General features: G+C 52.2%; 1 protein-coding gene and 1 long non-coding RNA gene across 5 annotated transcripts in view; one reads left to right on the top strand and one right to left on the bottom strand.

Annotated features, from left to right (window-relative positions):
• Nucleotides 1–7,885: 7,885 nt before the first annotated feature.
• PVR (PVR cell adhesion molecule) lies at nt 7,886–21,150 on the bottom strand. Of its 4 annotated transcripts, XR_010837639.1 has the most exons (9): nt 20,826–21,141; nt 17,657–18,016; nt 16,700–17,005; nt 15,180–15,297; nt 14,807–14,948; nt 12,020–12,168; nt 10,998–11,126; nt 9,213–9,244; nt 7,886–8,558 (listed from the first exon to the last, which is right to left on the bottom strand). XR_010837639.1 is itself a non-coding variant. In XM_059044561.2 (8 exons), exons 1-8 carry the CDS (start codon nt 20,902–20,904, stop codon nt 8,490–8,492), a joined length of 1,242 nt encoding a protein of 413 aa, XP_058900544.2. In that variant the 5' UTR covers nt 20,905–21,150; the 3' UTR covers nt 7,886–8,489. The 4 variants fall into 4 exon arrangements, 3 of the variants coding, with proteins under 3 accessions (XP_058900544.2, XP_066874396.1, XP_066874397.1); XM_059044561.2 differs by lacking the exon at nt 14,807–14,948 and having other exon boundaries at nt 20,826–21,150; XM_067018295.1 differs by lacking the exons at nt 7,886–8,558; nt 9,213–9,244; nt 10,998–11,126; nt 12,020–12,168 and adding an exon at nt 13,485–13,688 and having other exon boundaries at nt 20,826–21,133.
• Nucleotides 20,084–22,938, top strand: part of LOC136792977 (uncharacterized) — an 80,040-nt gene continuing 77,185 nt past the window's right edge. Inside the window, exon 1 of the long non-coding RNA XR_010837640.1 lies at nt 20,084–20,160. This is a non-coding gene — a long non-coding RNA (uncharacterized lncRNA). The remainder of the gene's footprint in view (nt 20,161–22,938) is intronic.

Raw genomic sequence — 22,938 nt, forward strand, 5'->3', positions numbered from 1 at the left:
TGGGTGGTGCTGTCATTGCCCCCATTTTACAGTTATAAAAATAGAGGCTCTGAGAGGTTTGGCCATTTGACTAAAGGTCGTATTGTCACCCATGCTATGCAGCCCAGGTCCCAGTTGCAGAAACTGTTTTTTGGTTTTGTTTTTTAACCATACAGGCTAGTTGTGTTTTACCAATAGGATGCAACAAATGCCCAAGACAAAACCAGACTGAACCAGCTAGATCCAAGATGGCGGTTTTCCTTGCCTTGATTTATCTCTGTGTTTCCATACTAGCCCCTGAGAGCTGAAGGACACTTGCCCTGATTTATCTCTGTGTTTGTTTCAAGAGCACTTGGTATTTGACAGAGATGCTTTGCAGCTGTGCTTTAAGATATACACAATGGTCACCCGCCCTGAACGGGCTCTGACTTGACCACAGGAATGTGCCTCCGCAGATGAGACCTGGAGGTGTCCCAGAGTTACACCTGCTTCATCACCCCGCTAAGATCTCTGCGCAGAGAGGGCATTTGTACTTTGTTAGGCACAATTCGAGCTGCGTGGAAAGGAGCGTGCGTGACTGTGCGGAAAGGAGCGTGGATGACTGCGCATGCCCACGGCTGCCCTAAAATCTCCGCCCCTTTCCTAGAGCCCTGATCGTCTGTCTGCTTCCTAACTCTTAAAATCCCCTTTCTCTCCTCCCTTCGGGGAGAAGGTGCTTTTAGAGCAGACGCTCCCCTTCTCCATTCTCTAGCCACTCTCAAGCCTGTCTTGCTTGCACCAAATTCATTTTTATTATTGGCAGCTAGAACCTGAGCCTGAGCGGGAAAGAGCTCCCTGACGGAGCCACGGCGGGCGTCGGTTCAGCTAGGGCCCCAAGGGCGGGCCTTGCGTCTAATTCAGTAACAGCATTGCTGGTAAGTATTGATACTAAACCCTTGGCATCATATAGTTAGTTTTTTGGTTTGTTTGTTTGTTTTTTTGCGGTACGCGGGCCTCTCACTGTTGTGGCCTCTCCCGTTGTGGAGCGCAGGCTCCGGACGCGCAGGCTCAGCGGCCATGGCTCACGGGCCCAGCCGCTCCGCGGCATGTGGGATCCACCTGGACCGGGACACGAACCCACGTCCCCTGCATCGGCAGGCGGACTCTCAACCACTGCGCCACCAGGGAAGCCCTAATTTATTTTTTATTGTTAAAAATATTTAACTGTAATTGATTTACAGTATTGGGTTAGTTTCAGGTGTATGGCTTCAGATTCTTTTATAAATTATTACAAGATACTGAATATAGTTCCTTGTGCTATGCAGTAAATCCTTGATGTTTATCTGTTTTACGTGTAGTGGTGTGTACCCTATACTCCTAATTCATCCTCCCCTTGTGTTTCCCCTTTGGTAACCATAGTTTGTTTTCTGTGTCTGAGTCTGTTTCTGTTTTGTAAACAAGTTGATCTGTATTGTTTTTTAAGACGTGCTGCCTTTTATAAGAAATTAAAAAATTTTTTTTTCTTTTTTTAAACATTTATTTTTTGGCTGCGTTGGGTCTTTGCTGCTGCGCACGGGCTTTCTCTAGTTGCGGCGAACGGGGGCTACGCTTCATTGAGGTGCGCGGGTTTCTCATTGCGGTGGCTTCTCTTGTTGCGGAGCATGGGCCCTACGTGCGCGGGCTTCAGTAGCTGTGGCACGCAGACTCAGTAGTTGTGGCTCTAGAGCACAGGCTCAAGTAGTTGTGGCGCACGGGCTTTGCTGCTCCGCGGCATGTGGGATCTTCCCAGACCAGGGCTCGAACCTGTATCCGCTGCATCGACAGGCGGACTCCCAACCACTGCACCACCAGGGAAGCCCTGGCAGGCGGATTCTTAACCACTGCGCCACCGGGGAAGTCCCTGGAAGGTTTTGAGGTGGTGTTCTTGGAGTTAGAATCCTTCCAGGATCTACCCTCAGTCCTTTTTGCTGCAGTTTAGAGATTTCCCATCTGTCTGCCTCAGACGGGTCGTTGCAAACCCTGCCGTTATTTCCAAGTGTAGCCGCCGCAGTCTTGGGCCGCAACCAGATTGCCCAAACCGGCCTTATTCTGGTAGGAATTTGGTGTGCAGCAGAAGTGGAGTTTAGGGGCCAAAGGGATTCTGATGAATTTTCACTGTTAAAGCTCAGGAGCAAAGGGTCTGTGAGCATCCAGAGGCAGGCCATAAAGCAAAACCAGTTATTCTAGATTTTCCAGTTACTGAAGCTTCTCTCTCTCTCTCTCTCTCTCTCTCTTCTCCCTCCCTCCGTCCTTCCTTCCCACCTCCCTTTCACATAATGATTTTGATTCCTCTTAAAATAACTAAAAGAAAAGTCAAAGTTTATTCTAGAAAATTTAGACAGAATGAACTCAAAAGGAAGAGAGTAAAATCCAGCCATCTTCCAACTGCCCAGAGAGAGCCACTGTTAATACCAGATGTTAATTCCATCCTGTGTCCTGCAGCCTTCATCCTGGTTTCTCCCCAGTCTCAGCAAGCAGGTCCTGGTTGGTCCAAGCCTCCCCCATTCTTCTGGCCAGGGATTGGTTGAGCGGTGGGTAGTGCTGGCCAATCAGAGCTGAGGGGAGGCTCCTGGGGAAGCTCCCCCAGAATGGGGTGGGCTTCTTCTCCAGCTAGGTGTTTGGCTGCGATGCCCGGAACGCAGCAGCCATCTTGGCACCAGCTTGAGCATGACAGCCAGTATGTGGAGGAAAACAGAGTAAACAGCAGAGAAGCAGAGCTGATCCCTACGTGTAGTACCTGGAGTCCAACTAGACAATCCAGTTGTTTGCTTTTAATCCCAGCCTGGGGAGTCTGCGGCGGGGGGAGGAAGGGGGCTCTCTGCTATTGGCACCTGAAGCATCCACACTGTTGCATTTTCTTTTCTTTTTTTTTTTTTTTTGCGGTACACGGGCCTCTCACTGTTGTGGCCTCACCCGTTGCGGAACACAGGCTCCAGACGCACAGGCCCAGCGGCCATGGCTCACGGGCCCAGCCGCTCCGTGGTATGTGGGATCTTCCCGGACCGGGGCATGAACCCGCGTCCCCTGCATCGGCAGGCTGACTCTCAACCACTGCGCCACCAGGGAAGCCCCACACTGTTGCATTTTCAGATACTGACAAAGATTCTCTCATTGACTGAACTCTGCTCAGGCTCTCCTGAACTTTTTTCCAACTAGGGTTGACTTTTGACTTCTATGTTCATCTCTGCCTTGTCCAGTTTTAGCAAGAATCCTTCTAAGTCAGTTTAACTGGAACTGCCCACTCTTGATATCCGATCACCTTTGATATCTGTTTGGGTCCCCCCCCCCTCAGGTGACATCTCATCCAGCAAGAATCTCGTTAGGTCAGTGTAGCCAGAATCCTTCTTACCCTTAAGGCTACTGAAACTGAATCCAGCCTCTGTACCCTGACACCGAATTGAATCTTGGAGACAGCCTTTTGGGTGAAGTAGAAAAGAATAGCTTTATTGCTTTGCCAGGCAAAGGGGGCCACGGTGGGCTAATGCCCTCAAAACTATGTGTCCCAACCTGGAGGGGGCTGTGAGGAGTTTTCTAGTAGTGGTTCAAAGAGGGCGTGGTCAGTTCACGGCCATTCTTCTGATTGGTTGGTGGGGAGGTGATTGGAAATCTTCATCATCAACCTTCTGGTTCCAGCCAGTCTGGAGTCTCCATGCTTGTGGGCAGCATACCGTTAACTTCTCCCACCCGGTGGGGGCTTCAGGATCTGCAAAACGGCTCAAAGATCTTGTTGTGTGTATCCCTTGAGGGGGAACCAGGACCCTGCCCCAAGGCTGCACTATTGTTTCTTTTGACTGTTCCTCCCTTTTCTTGCATCCCCTGCCTTGCCTAATCAGCAACTGTTCGAACCTGCTGTTGGAACTCAGGGAAGGTCATGGAGGCTGAATGAAGGCGATTTCCGGTAATCAAGAAACAGGGGGGCACAGAAAGGCCCGTGTCTAGGAGCCCCGCAGGGTCCTGCTCTGTATCACTACCTCTTAATTGTTTCCCATGCACTGACTCCCAGCCTGCTCCTTGGCTATAAATCCCCACGTGCACGTGCTGTATTTGGAGTTGGATCCAATCTTTTTTCCCTGTGGCACGTGCTCCCTAGTCCTATGGCGATGACCCCTTCCCCTCGAATAAAGTCTGCCTTATGCTTTAACTGGTGTCATTAAGTAGTTTTTTTCCTTAACAGTTAGAATATTACTTTTTTCTTTAACGATTCACCTATCCTTCATGAATTTAATTGGTTCCTAAAAATTCTGCCAGGAAGCGCTGGGAAATGAAAAAAATGTTTCTATCAAAATTAAAAAATTTTTTTTATCGTGATAAAACCCACATACAATTTACCGTTTTAAAGCGCACAATTCAGCGACATTTAGTACGTTCACGATGTTGTGCATCATTGCCGCTGTTTCCAGAACGTCTTTATCGTGCTAAAGGAAGCTTTGAACCCATTAAGCAGTCAGTCCCCATTGTCCCAGGCCCTGGCAAACACTAACCTCTTTTCTGTCTCTGTGGATTTGCCTATATTGGGTATTTCATATAAACTGAAACATGGAAGACGTAACCATTTGTGTCTGGCTTCTTCCATTTAGCATCAGGTTTCCAAGTTTGCAGTGTGGATCAGTACTCCATTCCTTTTCATGGCTGGATAATATTCTCTTGCATGGATAGACCAGATTTTCTTTATCCATTCATCTATTGATGGACATTTTCGTTGTCTGCACTATTGGCTATTGTGAACAGTGCTGCAGTGAGCATTTGCGTACACATATTTATTTAAGTACCAGTTTTCAGTTCTTTGGGGTATCTGCCTAGGAGTGGAATTCCTGGGTCATTTCATGATTTCTTAATAAGTTAGATTTCAGTAGCACAGGCATTCTCACCCTGAGAAATCTGCAATCCAGAGGTTTCCGGGGATCTCGCAGTAACTCAAAGCAGGATGGGATTGGTTTGGTTTGAGCCCCCGCTCCACTTACTCTGTACAGAAGCAGCTGGGGATGGGGAGGGTTTGGGGCTCTTTAAGCCTCTCCACGATCTTCATCAGACCCTGTCCTCCCCATTCTCCAATGTGGATAGGTGTGGTTTTCTCAGCCGAATGTGAAGTTTACACAACGTCTATACCAAAATTCTAGGTCCACTCTTGACTCTCGGCTCTGTGAAATCCACACACCTTCCCCCGCAGACAGGCTGTCATGTCCATCACTGGTAGGAACAGAGACCCATGACTTCTGTGGGGGACCATTTGTCAGTGTCTGTCACAACAATAGGGGCTCTGCTCTTTGATCCAGCAGTTCCACCTCCAGGGTGTGTCCCAATACACATGCAAGGTCACGCACTGCAACATGGTACTGATAGTAAAAGGGTGGGAACAACACAAATATCCATCCATAGGGGTCTGGTTGAAAAAGTCCTGGACATTCCCCTGTGGAGGAGGGCCGTGTGGCTATAGAAAGGCTAAAGATGCTCTCTCTGAATTTCCAGAAAACTTCAGCAATAAAAGCAAGATCAGAGCAGTGTGTATGAGATGTTACCTCGCGTGGGGAAGAGAATATATATGTATATGTTTGTGCATCAGTTAACTTACCAGGAAGTAGTTCCATGGTTATCTGAGATGGAGCAGGGGCTCAGGGTAGAAGTGGTGGATAGAATAATGAGTCCCCAGAGATATCCAGGTCCTAATCCCTGGAACCTGTGAATATGTCCCCTCACATGGCAAAAGGTACTTTGCAGATGTGATTATGTTAGGGACCTTGAGATGGGGAGTTAATCTCGGATTGTCCAGGTGGGCCCTAAATGTCATCACAAGGGTCCTCATAGGGGAAAGAGGGAAGCAGGAAGGTCAAAGAAGGAAGAGGGCAATGTGACGATGTAGCAGCGAGAGAAATAGTGACGTGATGCAGGGCCGTAAGCCAGGGAATGCCGGCCGCCTCTAGAAGCTGCAAAGGCAAGGAAAGGGCCTCTCCCCTGGAGCCTCCAGAAGGAACCAGCCCTGCCGACACCTTGATCTTAGCCCCTGAGACTCACTTCAGAATTCTGGCCTCCAGAACTGTAAACAAATAGTTTTGTGTTTTTTCAAGCCACCAAGTTTGTGGTAATACGATTCCCCTGCCTAAAGTGTACAGTTCAATGGTTTTTGGATATATTATGTTATTAATTTTTAAAAGTTGGGGTAACATAGAGATGACAAAAATTTGCCATTTTAACCCTTTTGAAGTGCAAAACTGAATGGCATTAATTACATTCAAATGCGTAAAACTGAAGATCCACATGCAAAAGAATGAAGCTGGACCCTTACTTTATACCTTATGTGCAAATTAACTCAAAGTGGACCCCTGATATCTTTTTATAACTTGTGATTTGGGGATTTTATGTACAGGCCCACTTCATTTTATTGCTCTTTGTCTTATTGCACTTTGCAGATACTGCATTTTTGACAGATTGAAGGTTTGTGGCAACCTCGTGTTGAGCAAGTCTCTCTGTGCCATTTTTTGCAATAGCATTTGCTCACTTTGTGTCTGTGTCATATTTTGGTAATTCTCACAATATTTCAAACTTTTCTTTTTTTTTTTTTTTTTTTTTTTTTTTGCGGTACGCGGGCCTCTCACTGTTGTGGCCTCTCCCGGTGCGGAGCACAGGCTCCGGACGTGCAGGCTCAGCGGCCATGGCTCACAGGCCCAGCCGCTCCGCGGCATGTGGGATCTTCCCGGACCGGGGCACGAACCCGCGTCCCCTGCATCGGCAGGCGGACTCCCAACCACTGCGCCACCAGGGAAGCCCAAAAACTTTTTCGTCATTATATCTGTTATGGTGATCAGTGATCTTTGGTGTTACTGTTGCAGAAAGATTACGACTTATTGAAGGCTCAGATGATGGTTAGCAATTTTTAGCCATAAAGCATTTTAAAACTAAGGTGTGTACATTGTTTTTCGACATGATGCTATTGCACACTTAATAGACCACAGTATAGTGTAAACATAACTTTTTTTTTTTTTTCTGTTTAGCTGTGCCGCATGGCTTGTGGGATCTCAGTTCCCTGACCAGGGATTGAACCCGGCCCGTGGCAGTAAAAGCGCTGAATCCTAACCGCGAGACCATCAGGGAATTCCCATCATAACTTTTTTTTTTTTTTTTTTTTTTTTTTTTTGCGGTATGCGGGCCTCTCACTGTTGTGGCCTCTCCTGTTGCGGAGCACAGGCTCCGGACACGCAGGCGCAGCGGCCATGGCTCACGGGCTCAGTTGCTCCGCGGCATGTGGGATCTTCCCGGACCAGGGCACGAACCCGCGTCTCCTGCATCGGCAGGCGGACTCTCAACCACTGCGCCACCAGGGAAGCCCCCATCATAACTTTTTTTTTTTTTTTTTTTTTTTTTTTTTTTTTTTTTTTTTTGTGTGTGTGTGTGTTACGCGGGCCTCTCACTGTTGTGGCCTCTCCCGTTGCGGGGCACAGGCTCCGGACGCGCAGGCTCAGCGGCCATGGCTCACGGGCCCAGCCGCTCCGCGGCATGTGGGATCTTCCCGTACCGGGGCACGAACCCGTATCCCCTGCATCGGCAGGCGGATTCTCAACCACTGCGCCACCAGGGAAGCCCCATCATAACTTTTATATGCACTGGGAAACCAAAAACTCCGCGTGACTTGCTTTATTGCGATAGTCTGGAACTGACCCCGTGATATCTCCGAGGTATGCCCGTATTTTGCAGTTCAAAGAATTGAAAAAAGAGAGAGAGAGAAGTAAGACATGTTCTCCCCCGGGTGTCTGAGAACCCTGCGGATTCGTGTCCTTGTGGCCTCTCGATTCAAGGTCTTCCCTCCACGCCTTTGGTTCTGTCTCACATGGTGACGGTCCACGCAAAACTCTGTCCCTCGTCAATCCCCACAAAAGATCCCCTGGCACACAGCCACTCGAGGTGTAATAAATAAACTTTAATGAGGTGTTTGGGGGCTGGGGATGGGCGAGGGGTTTATGTGGCAGCAAGGCAACCAGTCTCCCTTTGTGTCCCTGACGCTGTGGAGCCCCACTGGCCTTGTCACCCCCTTGCCACTCCCATGCTGCTGGGTCGCATCTCCTTCCCGTCCTTCTCTGCTCTGCATTCTCCCATCTGCCTAGAGAGAAGCCCCGATCCTTCTCACTTTCTCTTGCAGAGCGGCTCGTGCCCTGAATTCTGGCCCAAGGTCTCTCTCTCCCTAAGGTATTTTCTCCAACAGACAGTTCTGTCTGTCACACTTGGCGGTGCAGTAAACCACAGCCGTGGGCAAACAGCTTTCCTGAGTTTTGTGACTCCTTATACTAGTGACTCAACCTGAGGGTTGGTCCTGAGGACCCCTGGACTTGCACCCACCCACTGTGTTGTGAGGCAGAGGGGACATTCTTGAGGTCTGGCACGGGAAGGGTGGCCAGTCTCTTTGGAGGGAGACGTCATCCATTGAGGTGGGGTGGGTGTCCAGCTGCGAGGCCCACTTCCTCACCAGCTCCGGTGAGGACTCTCTCCGTTCAGTCCCGATGCTGTCACCTGGTGCCCTCTGTCGGTGGATCCTGGGGAGAGCTGGCGTTACTGCCAACAGCTGAATAGATGACCTTGTGGAAGGGGGAATACACAAACTTTAGCCTCAGGCCCTTCCGAAACAATTCTTCCTGCTGAAGCCCAGCACACAAAGAGCTGCAGGCCTGCTCCTCTCCCCGCCCCTGGAGGCCCGTGCAGCACCTCTCCAGGTGTGGTCATGAGTAGGGAGGGGAGGGATGGGGTGCCTATGAAAATTCAGGTCCCCAGGCACCAGCACAGACCCACCAGACCACTCTCAGGGGGTGGAGCCCAGGAACCTGCAGTTTTTAATTAATTAATTTATTTATTTATTTATTTATTCATTCATGCATGCATGCATGCCACACCGTGTGGCCTGTGGGATCTTAGTTCCCCGACCAGGGATTGAACCCGGGCCCTTGGCAATGAGAGCGTGGAGTCCTAACCACTGGACCGCCAGGGAGTTCCCGGAACCTGCGATTCAGCAAACCTTACAGGGGATTCTGCCCAGCAGGAAGGGTTTGGGAACTGATGCTCTAGGCCTTTGAAGAAAAGATCCAGGACCTGACTCCTGAGGCCATGCTGGCTTTTGGTTAAGTGCTGCAGGTGCCCAGAGGGGCCTGGCCCCTCCTTGGGAAAGCCCACAGTGATCAATCTATGGTTCATGCAGAATTCCCCCATACCCTCCTCAGCTCCATCACCACACCTACCCCATTAGCAGACGAGCTGTGCAGGTTCCAACCTGAGGAGACAGGAGGAGAAGTGGTCAGAAGTGAATGACAATGCTGGAAAGTATGGAGAGGAGGCACGTGTGGGTGACCAGGCCCCCTGAATTCTAAGTCCTGGCTCTGCTATTGATGTGGGGGAATCGCTTCCCAAAATGGTTTCTACGTTTATAAAACACAACTGGGGTATAGGCTTCATCTAGTTATTCACTCAGTTATTAAGTATACATGAATATTTACTGAGCGCAGGCTCTGGAACCAGATGGAAGGGTTCAAATCCCAGCTCTGTCCTTTAGCAGCTGTGTGACCATGGGTAATTGACCTAACCTCTCTGTGCCTCGGTGTCCTCAACCATCAAACAGGGATTTATTCAGCAAATAGAAAATGTCTACTTTGCACCAGGTGCATTCTAGGTGCCGGGGATATGGATGTGGTGAGCAAAACGGACAAAAATCCCTCTCTTATGGTGCCTGTGGTAATAACAATAGGCATATTAGTAATAGTGATAATAATCATAGCTTATATATACACCCAGTGTGTGGCTTACTGTGTGCCAAATGCTGCACTAAGTACTGTACCTCTGTTATACGGTATGGTCACTCCCATTTCACAGAGGAGGAAACTGAGTCATAGAGAGTAAGGCATTTGTCCATGGTGATGCAATAAAGTGGTAGAGTGTGGGCTCAGATACGGGCAGTCTGGCTCTGGATGTCATGCATTCAGCAAACACTTACATGCCTCTTTTGTGCCCAACCCTGTGGTAGGTGGTGCTGAGGACACAGTCATGACCATGACACTTCTAGCTCTGCCCTCCTGGGGCCCGCAGTCCACTGGAGAGACAGACAAGTCCCCACACAGTGATGTCCCTGAGTGGGCAAGGCTGGGGTGGGGGGAGCCCAGAGCAGGTGCTTGGCTCATTTTGGGAAAGACCAGGGAGGGCTTCCTGGAGGAGGGGGCCTCCCGCTGGGATGTGAGGAGGCCATTTTGTTTAGTGGTTGAAGGAACAAAGCTTTGTAGCCAACAGAACTGCCTTCTACTTTTGACTTTCCAACTGTGTGCCAGCTGGCAGGTGACATCACCTCTCTGAGCAAGCATTTCCTTATCTTTAAATTGGGCTCATAGCGGGACTCTCTTGGCAGGGTGGTTGTGAGCATTCAAGGGGGTTGTGCGCAGAAAGTGCCTGGCATGGAGAAAGTGCTCAGCAAAATGTAGCTCTTTTGATTACAGAATTAGCCGCAGGGCTTTGCCAGAGGGAGCTGTGGGGATGCTGCTCCAGGCAGGAGAACAGGCTTGCAAAGCCCTTGAGGTGAGAGAACGTCAGATCCTTTTAGAGCTCAGGATCAGGGCACCAGTTACTGCCACCCCCTTCCTTTCCATGAGAGCAGGGAGGGAGCCAGTCGTGAGCAAGACAGATGGAGGAAAGCTGGGGTGGGGATTAAATGTTATTCCACCCTCCATCCATCCGGCAGGAGCTCCTGGGTCACCTGGATTAAAAGCCAAATCCTTACTGTGGCCTTCAAGGACCTACAGGAGCTGCTCCCACTTTGTAAAATGAATCACTGATCCAATGAATCAAACTGCCTGGTCTCAGTGTCCTCGTCTGTCAAACGAGGGAACCTCATGGTATTGGGATGAGGATTCAGTGAGAGGCTGCCACGTGGAAGGCTTAGTGCAGAGCCTGGCACATAGTAGGTGCTCAATTATGTTGGCTGTGGTGATGTTCATTTATGGCAGACAGGCGGGGGTTGTTGCAAAAAAGAGGGGACTCACGGGCGTTTCTGGATTTCCAGAAATAAATCAGGAGCCCCGGCAGGAGTAGACCAAGCAGGATGATAGTGAAAGTCAGGAAGATAATGATCTCAGAGGACAAGCCCGAATGTGACGGCTCCCTGGGAAGTCCTGCAGGAAGAGAAGGAAGCAGAGATTTAAGATGAGCGACTTTGGGCTTTTTACCTGCCCCCAAAATATTACCTTTTGTTTTTAAAGGAAGCTACCACTCTGCTTCCCTCAGTCTATATGGTTTAGGTGGACGTGACCCCACCCTCTGGTTCCTAGGATGGGACTTTGACCTGGGCCTGGCCAATCAGAGCATTCCATTCTCCCTGGCTACTGTGATTGGTTCATGGGGGTGGGGGTGGTCTGTGACTTAAGTTGAGCCAATGAGAGTCAGCCCTGGGATTTTGGCTAGATTATTGAAAGTGGTGTATTCTTTCCCTTGGGATTTCTAAACTGGTGGGCTGTGAGCCTATAGCTGCTGAGGACCATCTTACCTTCCTGAGGGGAAAGGCTGCCAGGGAATAAAGCCAGCATAGAGAAAAGCAGAGACAAGAGAGGTCAAGAAAAGTTCCTGGGTTACATAGTTGGAGCACTTGGATCTAACCATACCTGAAGGTGCCTTTCCAATAAAGTCCCATTTTTGCTTGGACTATTTTGAGTTGTGCTTCTATCAACTGCAAATGATAGAGTTCTGTCTAATACACTTGGAAAGGCCTTCCTGAGTCCATTGGGAAAAGGCATCACGCAACTACCCCAGCCTGGGTTTGCAGAGGGTCTGTGTCCAGGTGGTTGTACAATGGTTCCAATGGTACAGATGTTGAGTTAACAGAGAGTAAAGCTGATCCTGTTGACCCTTCCATGAGGGGGCTTCGGGGAAGGATGGGATCTAGAGAGCATTCTTGTAGCTGAGGGACTCGTTTAACCAGGGACCACTTCTAAACTCTTCCTTCAGAGGGAATCCTACTGCGATTTCCTCTTTTGATCTTTCTGTTCTCCCCACCCAGGGGGCTTCTTACCTGTGACCAGGACGGTCACTTCTGCCTGGCCAATCCCTAGGGCGTTGGTGACACGGCAGATGAAAGTCGTGTTGATGGACTCGTCCACGGTATGGATAAGGAGCCGGGCGCCCTGGGCCACAGCAGAGGGTGGCAGGGGTCCCATGGTCCTAGGAGAGACAGATGGGTGAGGAAGTGGCCTCGGTTGGAGGCCTAGAATAACAGGAGATGGGGCGCTCACTGTATGCCAGGAATACAGAAACCCTCACGCCATCTACAGTACAAGCTGAGAGCAGGCCTGGAGGCCCCTCAGCTCTGCCTCTCACACGCCCATCCAGCCGATCGGCAGACCCTGTCTGCCCCACCTTCAAAATCTAGCCTGAGTCTGACGACTCCTCAGGGCCCGAGAAGAGGCCTGAAGGAGGTGAGGGTGAGCTGTGTGGGTACCGATGGGAAGAGCATTCCAGGCATAGGGAACAGCATATGCGAAGACCCTGAGGTGAGAGCATAACTGTAGTGTTTGAGGAGCTATAAGGAGGCCACTGTGGATACAGAGGCGAGAGCAAAGGACCACGGCCACCACCCCGGTCGGTTCCCCCTACTCCTGGGGGAACCTTCTCACTGGGCTCCCTATTTCCACCCCAACTCCCACCCCGCTCTGTCCCCCATTCAGCATCTGAGAGACCTTGTTAGAACTAAGTCAGCTCGGGGACTTCCCTGGTCCAGGCGCAGTGATTAAGAATCCGCCTGCCAGTGCAAGGGACACGGGTTCGAAGAAGCCCAAGCACCTCAACCAAGAGCAGCCCCCGCTTGCCGCAACTAGAGAAAGCCCGCGCGCACCAAGGCAGACCCAATGCAGCCAAAAATAAATAAAACAAATAAAATTTAAAAGAATTATATATATATAAAAAGAACTAAGTCAGCCCAAGTCCCTCCTCTGTCCAGAGCCCTCCAGTAAAGGAAAAGTCCTTAGCACGGGCACAGGTCCCACACAAGCTGGCTCCCTGATGCCACTGACCCCTTTGCTCTCGCCTCTATATCCATGGTGGCCGATGTGTTGATCCTCGAACACTCCAGTTATGTTCCCACCTCAGGGTCTTCGCATATGCTGTTCCCTATGCCTGGAATGCCCTTCCCATCGGTACCCACACAGCCCACCCTCACCTCCTTCAGGCCTCTGTTCAGATGTCACCTTTGTGACGCCTTCCTTTGCCACCCTCTTTCAACCGCAGTGACCCCCTTCTCACCCTCCTCCTCTGCTTTATCTTTTCCATGGCATTTATCACCACCCGATACACTCTGTTGTTCACAACATTATCTTGTTTACTTTTTAAAATTAAAAAAATATATTTTATTTTGGCCACGCCCTGCGGCTTGTGGGATCTTAGTTCCCCGACCAGGGATTGAACCCCGGGCCCCTGCAGTGAAAGCGCAGAATCCAAACCACTAGACCACCAGGGAATTCCCATGTTATCTTGTTTAATTGTTTCTCTCCCCCATCCAAATGGGAGCTCTGAGAGGGGAGGGAATTTGCTCTATTTTATTTACCACGGTTTGTGGGTCGACAGCATCTGGCACACGGCAAGCAGTCAAGGAACACTGGTTTAATGGATGGAGGAGACGCAGGCATGGATTTGGGCTGCAGAGCTGGCATGGAAACCCGTGGCCCGTGAGCCTGAATCGTGGCGCGCTGGGGCAGGGAGGTAACGGCCAGCCATCAATACCAATTGAAAACCTTCGACCGGCAGTTCCTCCGGCCAACCGTTGAGAGACGACTGTGGCTGTCCACAGAGATGGACAGACGGGAACGCTCAGCACCATGGCATTTGCATAGCTGAAAACAGGAGAGCACCTCCGTATCCCCATTTGGGATTGGTTAAATCACTGAAGGGCTCATCTATGATGGAATCCCAGCGCCATGAAGAAGGGGGCTGTGGGTATTTTGAAATGCATAAAAGATAAGGACTGTTGGCTAGATGGAGACAGGAATGGGCTGGTGGGCAGGCATGTGATAAAGACGCACATGAAAATATCAGAGGGAGAATCCGTGTGGTGGGGTTTTTGAGTGTTCACTGGAAAATTCTTACAACTTTTCTGTATGCGTGAACATTTTCCTCATAAAGTGTTGGGGGAAAATAGATCTAGGTGCCTTGACATGGAGAGGTGTTCATGAGATAAAGGAAAACATTTTAAATTGTACATACAGCACAGTTTTTGTTTAGAAATATTGGAAAAAAAGACGGGAAGGATATATAACAAAGGGTAACTGGAAGTGTTCTGGAGGTGACTGGGCACGTGACTACAGGTGCTGTTTTCTTCTTTTTACTCATAACCATATTGTCTAAAGTTTCTACAATGCTAAGTTATTTTTGAAATAAGAAAAAAAGGCCCAATAAAAATTACATAAAACATGGGACTTCCTTGGTGGTGCATTGAGTAAAACTCTGCATTCCCAGTGCAGGGGGCCCGGGCTCGATCCCTGGTCGGGGAACTAGATCCCACATGCCGCAACTAAGGAGCCCGCGTGCCACAACTAAGACCCGGAGCAAGCAAATAAATAATTTTTTAAAAAATTACATAAAACAATTTACCCCTGTGCCTTTATCTTCCCCCACTTGTAACCCCGGCCTCGGTATGAATTTGAGGAGATTTTCTCATTGCGCTGCCCCTCAGTCAAGAGAACGGGGACGGGACAGCATTTGCTCTGTGAGAGGTGACTGGGCAGGTAACACGTGATGGCTGGGGAGGTGGCACAGCCCAGAGGTTAAGGGGATCAGGTTGGGAGCGAGACGCCGATGGGAGGCTCACCTCTGTGCCCCGTGGCTGTGTGCCCGGGCAGATGATGGCAGCTCCTGCGGCCCAGCTAATCTTTAATCCAGGCCTGGCCATAGTGCAGACTGTGCCTGGACTGTGGGGATCACGTGGGTTCAAGCTAAGTACAGCAGGCCCGCTGCAAAGAGCAGGTGTGTCAGCACACCTGGACTAAAGCACCTCATAAACTCTGTGCATGCAAGACGGACATTTTCCTGGGGGCCGACAGTTGACTGCTTGCTCTCTTTCTACTTTCCTGCCTACACCCTTCCTCCCTCAGACCCAGGAGTCGAGGCCCCCAACCCCCTCATCTCTCAGGACCCAGGTAGCTGGGTCCCCAGCCCCTCCTCCAGCTGACCCAGGAACTCACGTGTTCCAGTTATAACCTGTGGGCTCTGGTTTGCTGCGGACGTCACAGTGCAGGGAGGCCTCACTACGGCCGATGTACCAGTTGCCATCATAGCCGGATATGGAGACCTCGGGGGGGTCTGGGGGAAACAGATACACGGGTTCAGAGACGCCTAAAGATGATCGGGATCCATGTCACAACAGGAAAAGGGCCTTGGTGGGTTTTGGGGAACAGCTCAAGGTGGAGAGGCCTCCGAGGGATCTGGGGCGATGGGTTCTACCCCCACCCGGCTCTGAGACTAGATGTCTGGGAGTCCTCAGCAGGGTGCCAGGAGGTGGGGCACAGAGAGGGCTTCTCAGGACCTGCTTCTCTCTACTGGTTTTCCCGGGTAAAGCCAGATCCTGGTGTACCTGGGCTGTCCTGGGCGCTCCTAATACACAGGAGCATATTCAAGGCTCTGATAAGTCCCGCAGGAAAGCATCCTGGATGACCGTGTTTCAGCCTGCTGTTTATCCAACTCAAAGGTGATCAACAGGGGGAGATTTTCAAAGTCCCCAGAGGGAAGGCCAATGAGACAGGGCGTTTGTGTGTGTGTGTGAGGTGGGGGAGTGCTGAGGGAATCAGTACAGCGCCTACTGGGGAGGGAGTATTCGGTATAGACAATGATGGGAGGACACAGCCCATAGACGAGCCAGTGTAGACAACAGTGCGCTAGAGACAAGTATAGACTACACTGGAGCCAGTGTAGACCTCTCTCCAGGGGATCCATCGTAGACAGTGTTGTGGGTCGGTGTGAGAGAGTGCCTGGGAGAACCCGTGTAGAAAGCGCCGGGTTTCAGTGCAGCAGTGGTCACGGGCACCTCTCTAGACAACACAGGGAACCGTGCCAACTCCCCACAGCTGGTGGCCTACAATGACTGGTGTAGACAGTGAGGGCAGCACTCTCTGGGGCCCAGAGGAGCCAGTGTAGGTGGTTGGTAAGGCAGGGTAGAAAACGGCCAGGGGAGTTGGTGTAGATGGTGGGGAAGTGGGGTAGCGGTGTGCACAAGGGCAGTGTGGACAGTTGCCCGGGGAAGCAGGTGGAGGCGCTGTGTGTGGATTGGGCTCAAAGGAGCCCATATGGGGCGTCAGTGGAGGCAGTGGCCGGGGTAGACAATCGGGGAGCAGTGTGGACTGTGGCCTAAGAAACTGGTATAGGCCTTCCCTGGCGGCCCAGTGGTTAAGACTCCGCGCTTCCACTGTAGCGGGCATGGGTTCAATCCCCGGTCGGGGAACTAAGATCCCGCATGCCACGTGGTGCAGCCAAAAGAAAAAAGAGAAGAAGCTGGTATAGACAATGAAGGACAGTTTGGGGCCCAGGGGAGCCGGTGTAGACGATGTGTGGACGTAGGTAGGCGGTAATCAGGGAAGCCAGTGAGGATGATGGGGGTGATGTTGGAAGTGCCCTGGGTGTGTGTGGGGGTCAGTGTAGACAATGGTGGGGGAGGGTGGAGACGGTCTGGCAGCCCCTCCTGTCCTTGCTCACACTTGGGTCCACTCACAGGGCACGGTGAGGGTCACGGGCAGAACCAGCGGCTCCTTGAAGCTCTCGTGCTCCACTCTGCAAGTGACATTCTTGCCATCCACATGGCTGGAAGGCATTAAGGTTAAGAGACTGATGACGGTGACGGTGCCGGGCAGGGGCCCTGGCATCTGGCTTGTATTGGCCATCTTGTCCAGGGGTGGGGACCAGGAGATGCGGGCGGGTGGGCGACCCCCCGTGGAGATGCAGTGGGCCACGGGCACAGGCTCCAGGCTGAGCTGGCTGAGCGGGATCTCCTGGGTCCCAGCCTCGTTCTGGGGCTGGGCTGGGGGAAAAGAAGCAAAACGGACGGGTCACACCTCACCTGCAGTCATTCAACAAACATCTCAGCAGCAGAGGGTATCAGAATCCCCTCCTCCCAGTCTGTCTATTTCCACTCTCCCTTCCTCACCAAAGGGAGTAACAATAACTGACCCCCTGTCACCAGCTCACAGAGGCCTCTGCCCTAAGCAGTTCACCTGGATAAACTCCCGGGACCCTCAGGACAGCTTTATGAAGGCAGCACTGTTGTTACTAAGCCTATTTGACAGATGAGGAAAGGAGGTTCCCAAGCTGGTAGCGGCTTTTCCGCTTTCCAGGGCCCTTCCTGTCCCCACCCCTTTCTCGCACCAGCCACTGCCCCCCTCCCCGCTCCCCAGCGCCCCCAGCCCCTCCATCCCCTGGGCCCTCAATCTCCAAGATCTTACTTCGCAGCATCTCTACTGCTCACTTTTGGTCCTCCAGCCCCTCCCCCCTCATCTCCCCTTCTGCAACCCCGCCCCATCATTGCCTGACCTCCTTCTTTTGTCCTCGTGGAATCTCTGCTCGGGAGGGAATCTCCCTCCCTCCCCGGCGGGCCCTTCCCTCTCTTTGCTTACCTCCCTACCCCGCCCCACACCCCTCCCTTCTGGAACCCCCCCCCCCCGCCCCCGCTCACCGAGCACCCGCAGCCAGGTTCGGGCGCTCCTGTCGCCGTTGGGGAACGTGGCGAACTGGCAGGTGTAATTGCCTTCATCTTCAGCGCGCAACCCCCGCACGGCCAGCGATGCGTCTCGCAGCTCCTCGCCTGGCCTGGCGGCCACGAACTCCAACCGGCCGGGCTCCTGGAAGCTGGGGCCCTGGATGGGGTGGAAGACCGCCACGCTGCGGACGGCCTCCGCCAGCTTCGGCCGAGTCCAGGTCACCTGCGTCACCGTCACGTTGTGCCCCAGCGGCTGCAGTTTGCACGGCAGCTCCGTGGTGCCGCCCAGGAAGCCGCGCACCTGGGCTGGAGCCAGCACTCCGATTGTCTTGGTCCCTGCGGGGGCGGGGGGGGGGCGGAAAGCGGGGCGGGTCACACCCGGGTGTCCCTGATCTGGATGGGGAGAAGCGCCTGGGAGGTCGCTCACCTGGGCCTTGGAGCCCCTTAGTTGGGAGTGTGTGTGGGGAGGGGGGACCGAGGTGGGGAGGGTCAGTCCGGATCCAGGGGTGAGGGTGAGGGGGGCTGGACTGGGTCTGCAGCCGGGTCGCGCCCGTTCAGTCGGGCTGTTATTACCGTATTTCTTCTATCTCAGCATCGTCAATTTAAAAAATTGTGGTCAATATTGTGGTTAAAAAATTAAAATTGCCACTTAAACCATTTCAAAACGTACAGTTCAGTGGCAGTAAGTACATTCACGATGTGGTGCAGCCAGCACAAACTTTTTCATCACCCCTGAGTCATCAATTTTAAGGTGTCATTTACAGCACGACCCGTTCTCCGTGGTTAGAGCATCCCGGATTTAGAGGTGTGGAAAGGGGAAGAAACTCTAGGTCTTAGAATCCATGAAATAAAGTATTACTTCTATTACTCTGTGCGGACTCGGGTTGGGAAAAATGTTTGTAGGGGATCCTAGCACAAGAAGGGAGGTGATCATAGCCCCAGTGTTTTGGATCCCCTCAGATCTCTGCTGTGAGGCTTCAGGCAGTTTCCTTAACCTCTCTATGATTCTTTTTCCTAGTTTGTAAAATGGGACTAAGAACAGTTTACATTCACGGGTTGCTTACAAAGATCAGGGGCTGTTCTGAGTACTTTACACATCTCCCAGCATTCAGGCCTTAAACAGCTCCTTGAGGTTAGCACTACCTTCAGCCCTACTTTATAGAGAGGGAAAGCAAGGCACAGAGTCTTGTGCTGCAGGTCACACAGAGCACAAGTGGCAGAGGTGGATTTGAACCTGGGCCATCTACAATTAAGACTCCTGATCTCTCATCCACCAGGCTCCAGATGAAAATCTTTCTGCCCAGGGTCCCCTGCACATAGTAGGTCCTCAGTATGTGTTGGCTTTTATCGATATCAAGAAACACAATGCTATGCGTCCTTATTAATAATAATAAGGATAAGGGACAAGGTGAGAAGGAGTTAAGTGCTTTGACTCTCAGTCCTGCTACTCACTAGCTGTGGCCTTTGTGCTGCTGGTTTCACTCCTCTGAGCCTCAGTCTCCTCATCTGTAAAATGGGGGTGGTTATAACTTAAGAGGGTGTTGGGAGGACTAAATGAGGAAACTTATGTAAAGGGATTAGATATGCCAAGCACCCTAACAGGTGAATATTATAATTATTGTTATGAGGAAGAGGAGGCTGGGAGGTAGTGGACCGGGGTGCTTGGAGCGTGCTGTATCAAGGGAGGGCACGGTCTGGACACGAGGGCATTGTGGAGTGGTGGCCGTGCTAGTCTGGCTTCGAATGCCAGCTCCACCACGGACGTGCTGTGCGGCTCTGGGCAAGTGAGTCTCCTGGGGACCCCCTTGTTTATGAGCTGCTGGCTTAGGCTTCATGGGTGAAAAGAAAACACCCAGGCTTTCAGCAGATGGTCTCTCTGAGAATGACATGTCACCCTTCTAGAAAGCCTTCCACTCTGCCTTCTGTCTGCATCCTCCATGCCCTGGGTCCAAAACCCTGGCTCTAGCAATGACCTCCTGATGTGGCTCCCCTCTTTTCTTTGGTTTTTCTCCCTCCACGAGGCAAGACCGGTCTGGGCCAGTGAGTCTCTTTCTCCTTCTCTTGATGGCAAGACCACTGTGAGGATGAAACTGGATGAAGTGGCCTCTCTCCGGCCTCGTACTCTGCGTCATAGCCAGGCCCAGGCTCCACCGTGTGCCAGGCAGTGGGCTGCTCCCTTAGGTGAGGCCTCCTCCAACCCTCCCCAAGGGCCCGTGAGAGCCACGCTGGGAGCACGGGTATTTTCATCCCCCTTGGTCAGAGGGGGCAAGTGAGCCTTGCGGGCTCAAGCTACTGGCCTAAGCCAACCGGCAAGTGAGGGGCGGAGCCTGGGTTGAGACCTTGGGCACGTGACCAGACTCCGCTTTCCCGGAGCCTGCATTCAGTGTTGTTACCGTTCACGTGAATTATCGTTACCATTATTGTTCTTCTCCAGTGCATCTGACCTTGCTCGGCGTCTCCCCAAGACTCGGGCTTACTAGGTAGGTAGAATCCCACCCGCTGCCCCGTCCCCAACACACATTTTATGGAAACAGAGAGCTTAGGTCATTTTCCTGAGCTCACACATGTATTAAACGTCCAAAGCTCTTTTGAGCCCACCGCCGTCTGACGTCAGTGCTGTATCCCCAGTAACTTGGAGGGCCGCCCACAGCAGGAACTCTATAATGAACGTGTGCGGGATGAATGCATGCATGAATGAATGGCCATGACCTTAGAGTCGGGCATTTGGGGTCGAACGGGAAGGGGGTTATGTGCTGCGGCTCCCTCCCCCCTCATCAAGCGTCCTCTGTCGTTGTCAGCCGGTTATTGGGGGCTGGGGAGAAGGGTCCGCTTGTAGCGAGCGGGGTCGAGAGGTGTGGTGTCCGGGCGTTGAGTCGAGTCGCCTTCCACCTTATTTTTATCCCCGGAGGCTGGCCCGCCCTTCCCTTCAGAAATTCCCGAGGTCGGGGCGGCTTTCCGGGAAGCTGTCAGGAGAGTCCGCCCCGGGCCCGGCGTTTCTCCGTCCCTGGGGCGCGCGGGGACGGGGGCGGGGGGGCACAAAGCGAAGGGCCGTGCGCTCTGCCTCGGGGGACCCAGGGGGCCGGGCCCAGGCGGCTGGGGAGGGAGAAGGGGAGCAGGGGCCGCTCGACCGCGCGGGGTCACTCACCGGCTCCCGAGGGCGCCCAGAACAGCGACAGCAGGCACAGCAGCAGCGGTGGCCAAGCTAAGGGAGTGGCTCGGGCCATGCCGGGCGCGCCGCAGCCTCCTCCGCTCGCCCTGCCAGTCGCGCGGCCGCCGCAGGTCCTGGCCAGGAATCCTGGCGTCACTCAGCCGCCGAAGCCTAGTGGAGGGAAGGGGGAAGTTCTACTCCTTCCCTCCTCAGACTTGCAGCGGGGAAGAAGTAGAGAAGTAGAACTGGGCTCCCGGGTGCCCGCCCGCTCCCGGGGCTCCCGCGGAGGCTCCGGTGCTGCCCCTCCCTCCGCGCCTGCGCTGACACGCGTCACTAGGGCAACATCACTAGGAGGTGGGTTCTGATGCGAGGAAGCTTCGATCTAAGGATCCCCATGTGACAGGCGAGGAAACTGAGGCACGTAGAGAGGTTCCGAGACTTTCTAAAGTTCAAGATTGGCGAGGGACAGAGCAGAGATTCGAGTCTATAATCAGGACAGATCCTGAGTTCCTAAGCTCAAAAGCTTACCCTCCCCCCCCCCCGGGTTCATATTGGGCAAGTTGCTTTTCCTCCTGAGGCCTCAGTTTTCTCATCTGAAAAATGGACAGGATAACAGCAGTCACCTCACGGGAGGGTTTGTAAGACTTGAGCAACTGCTTAGCCCAATTCCTGGTATATCGTTTGTACTCAATAAACAGCTAGGACAGTGACAACGACTGTTGCTTTACAGTTATCATCAAATAATAATGCTGGTGAGAATGATGGCTCATTCATTTTTCATTGCATAGATATTTTATTGAACCAGGCAGCATTCCAGGCACAGGGGATGCAACAGAAAATAAAACAGACAAAAATCCCTGCCTTCGTGAAGTCCCCCTTCTATCGGAGGGAAACAGACCATTCACAGATCAATACACAGAACAGCATCATGTCTATAGGTGATGATGGTTAGGGAGCAACATATAGAAGGGAGAGAGATGAGAGAGACCAAGGTAAGGGACAGAGGAATGAGAAAGGAATGCAGATAAACACACTCAGAGATGGCTCCTGGGAGATGGGGAGAGAGAAAGAGAAAAGACACAAAGATAGAGACACAAGACAGATAGTGAGATGGGAGAGAATCGAGAGGCGACAGAGAGACCCAGAGAGCCCTATGCTGATATGGAGCTTGGGAGACTTCCTGGTCCCCAGCCCTGTTCATCCTAATCATGATCCCCACCTGGCCCACTAGCAGCTCTTACCCTTGTTCTGTGACATCCCCATATCTTTCTAGAAAATTCCCCCTTTGGGCTTTGGCCAGTTTGGAGGCTTCTGTTCCCTGCTGGCCTCTCTGACTTGGCCCCAGAGCCCACTCCTGGCACACAGCTGTGGGTGGGTGGCTCTGATGCACGGCGTCTCTCACTCTGCATGTGTGTAGGTGAATTTCTGAATGGAAATGTGGGAGCTGGTCTCCGGGAAATCTCTGAATTTTCTGGCGCTCTTGTTCTGGGCCTCTGAGTTATTTCCAAATTGGGAAATTGTGGCCGCTGCTGTGTTTCTCCCCGGGACCATGATGTCACCTCTGGGGTTCCCCCTCCTCCCAGGGCTCCCAGCTACGCTTACTGTGGTTGCAGCAGCCTCCTTTCTGACTCTGGATGGTCAGAGGCTTCCCTCTTTCCCTCCTGCCAATGTGTGGACTTCAGATTTGGGGCCCACCTCACGCCATATTCTGCCTCTTCCCCACTGGGCATCTGACTTCTCGGTGACAGGAGTGGGGCCTCTGTCTGAAATCAAATCATTAGAGCCTTGGTCCTGAACAATTCCACGCAATGCAGATGATACAGGCTCCATTACGGAAGCTCAAAATTGGGGTCAAGGCAGGGCTGAGGGTCAGGGATGGGGTGAAGGTTAGGGGCGAACTCAGAGATGGGGTCAAGAAAAGGGAGGTTCTCAGGGATAGGGCTAAGATGTGGTGAGTGTTAGTAGGAGGGGGGAGGGCCTTTGGTGACTGGTATTCCTGGGGGAAAAACCCTTTGAGTCAATAAATACTTGGGAAGGCCAAAAGGTCCAGGCTGTCAAAATTGCTGAATTAAATAAAAAGTCTTGTTGCAGGTCTGGATGAGGCTGGGTG

Source organism: Kogia breviceps, chromosome 18 (genome assembly GCF_026419965.1).
Source record: "Kogia breviceps isolate mKogBre1 chromosome 18, mKogBre1 haplotype 1, whole genome shotgun sequence".
Lineage (NCBI taxonomy): Eukaryota > Metazoa > Chordata > Mammalia > Artiodactyla > Physeteridae > Kogia > Kogia breviceps.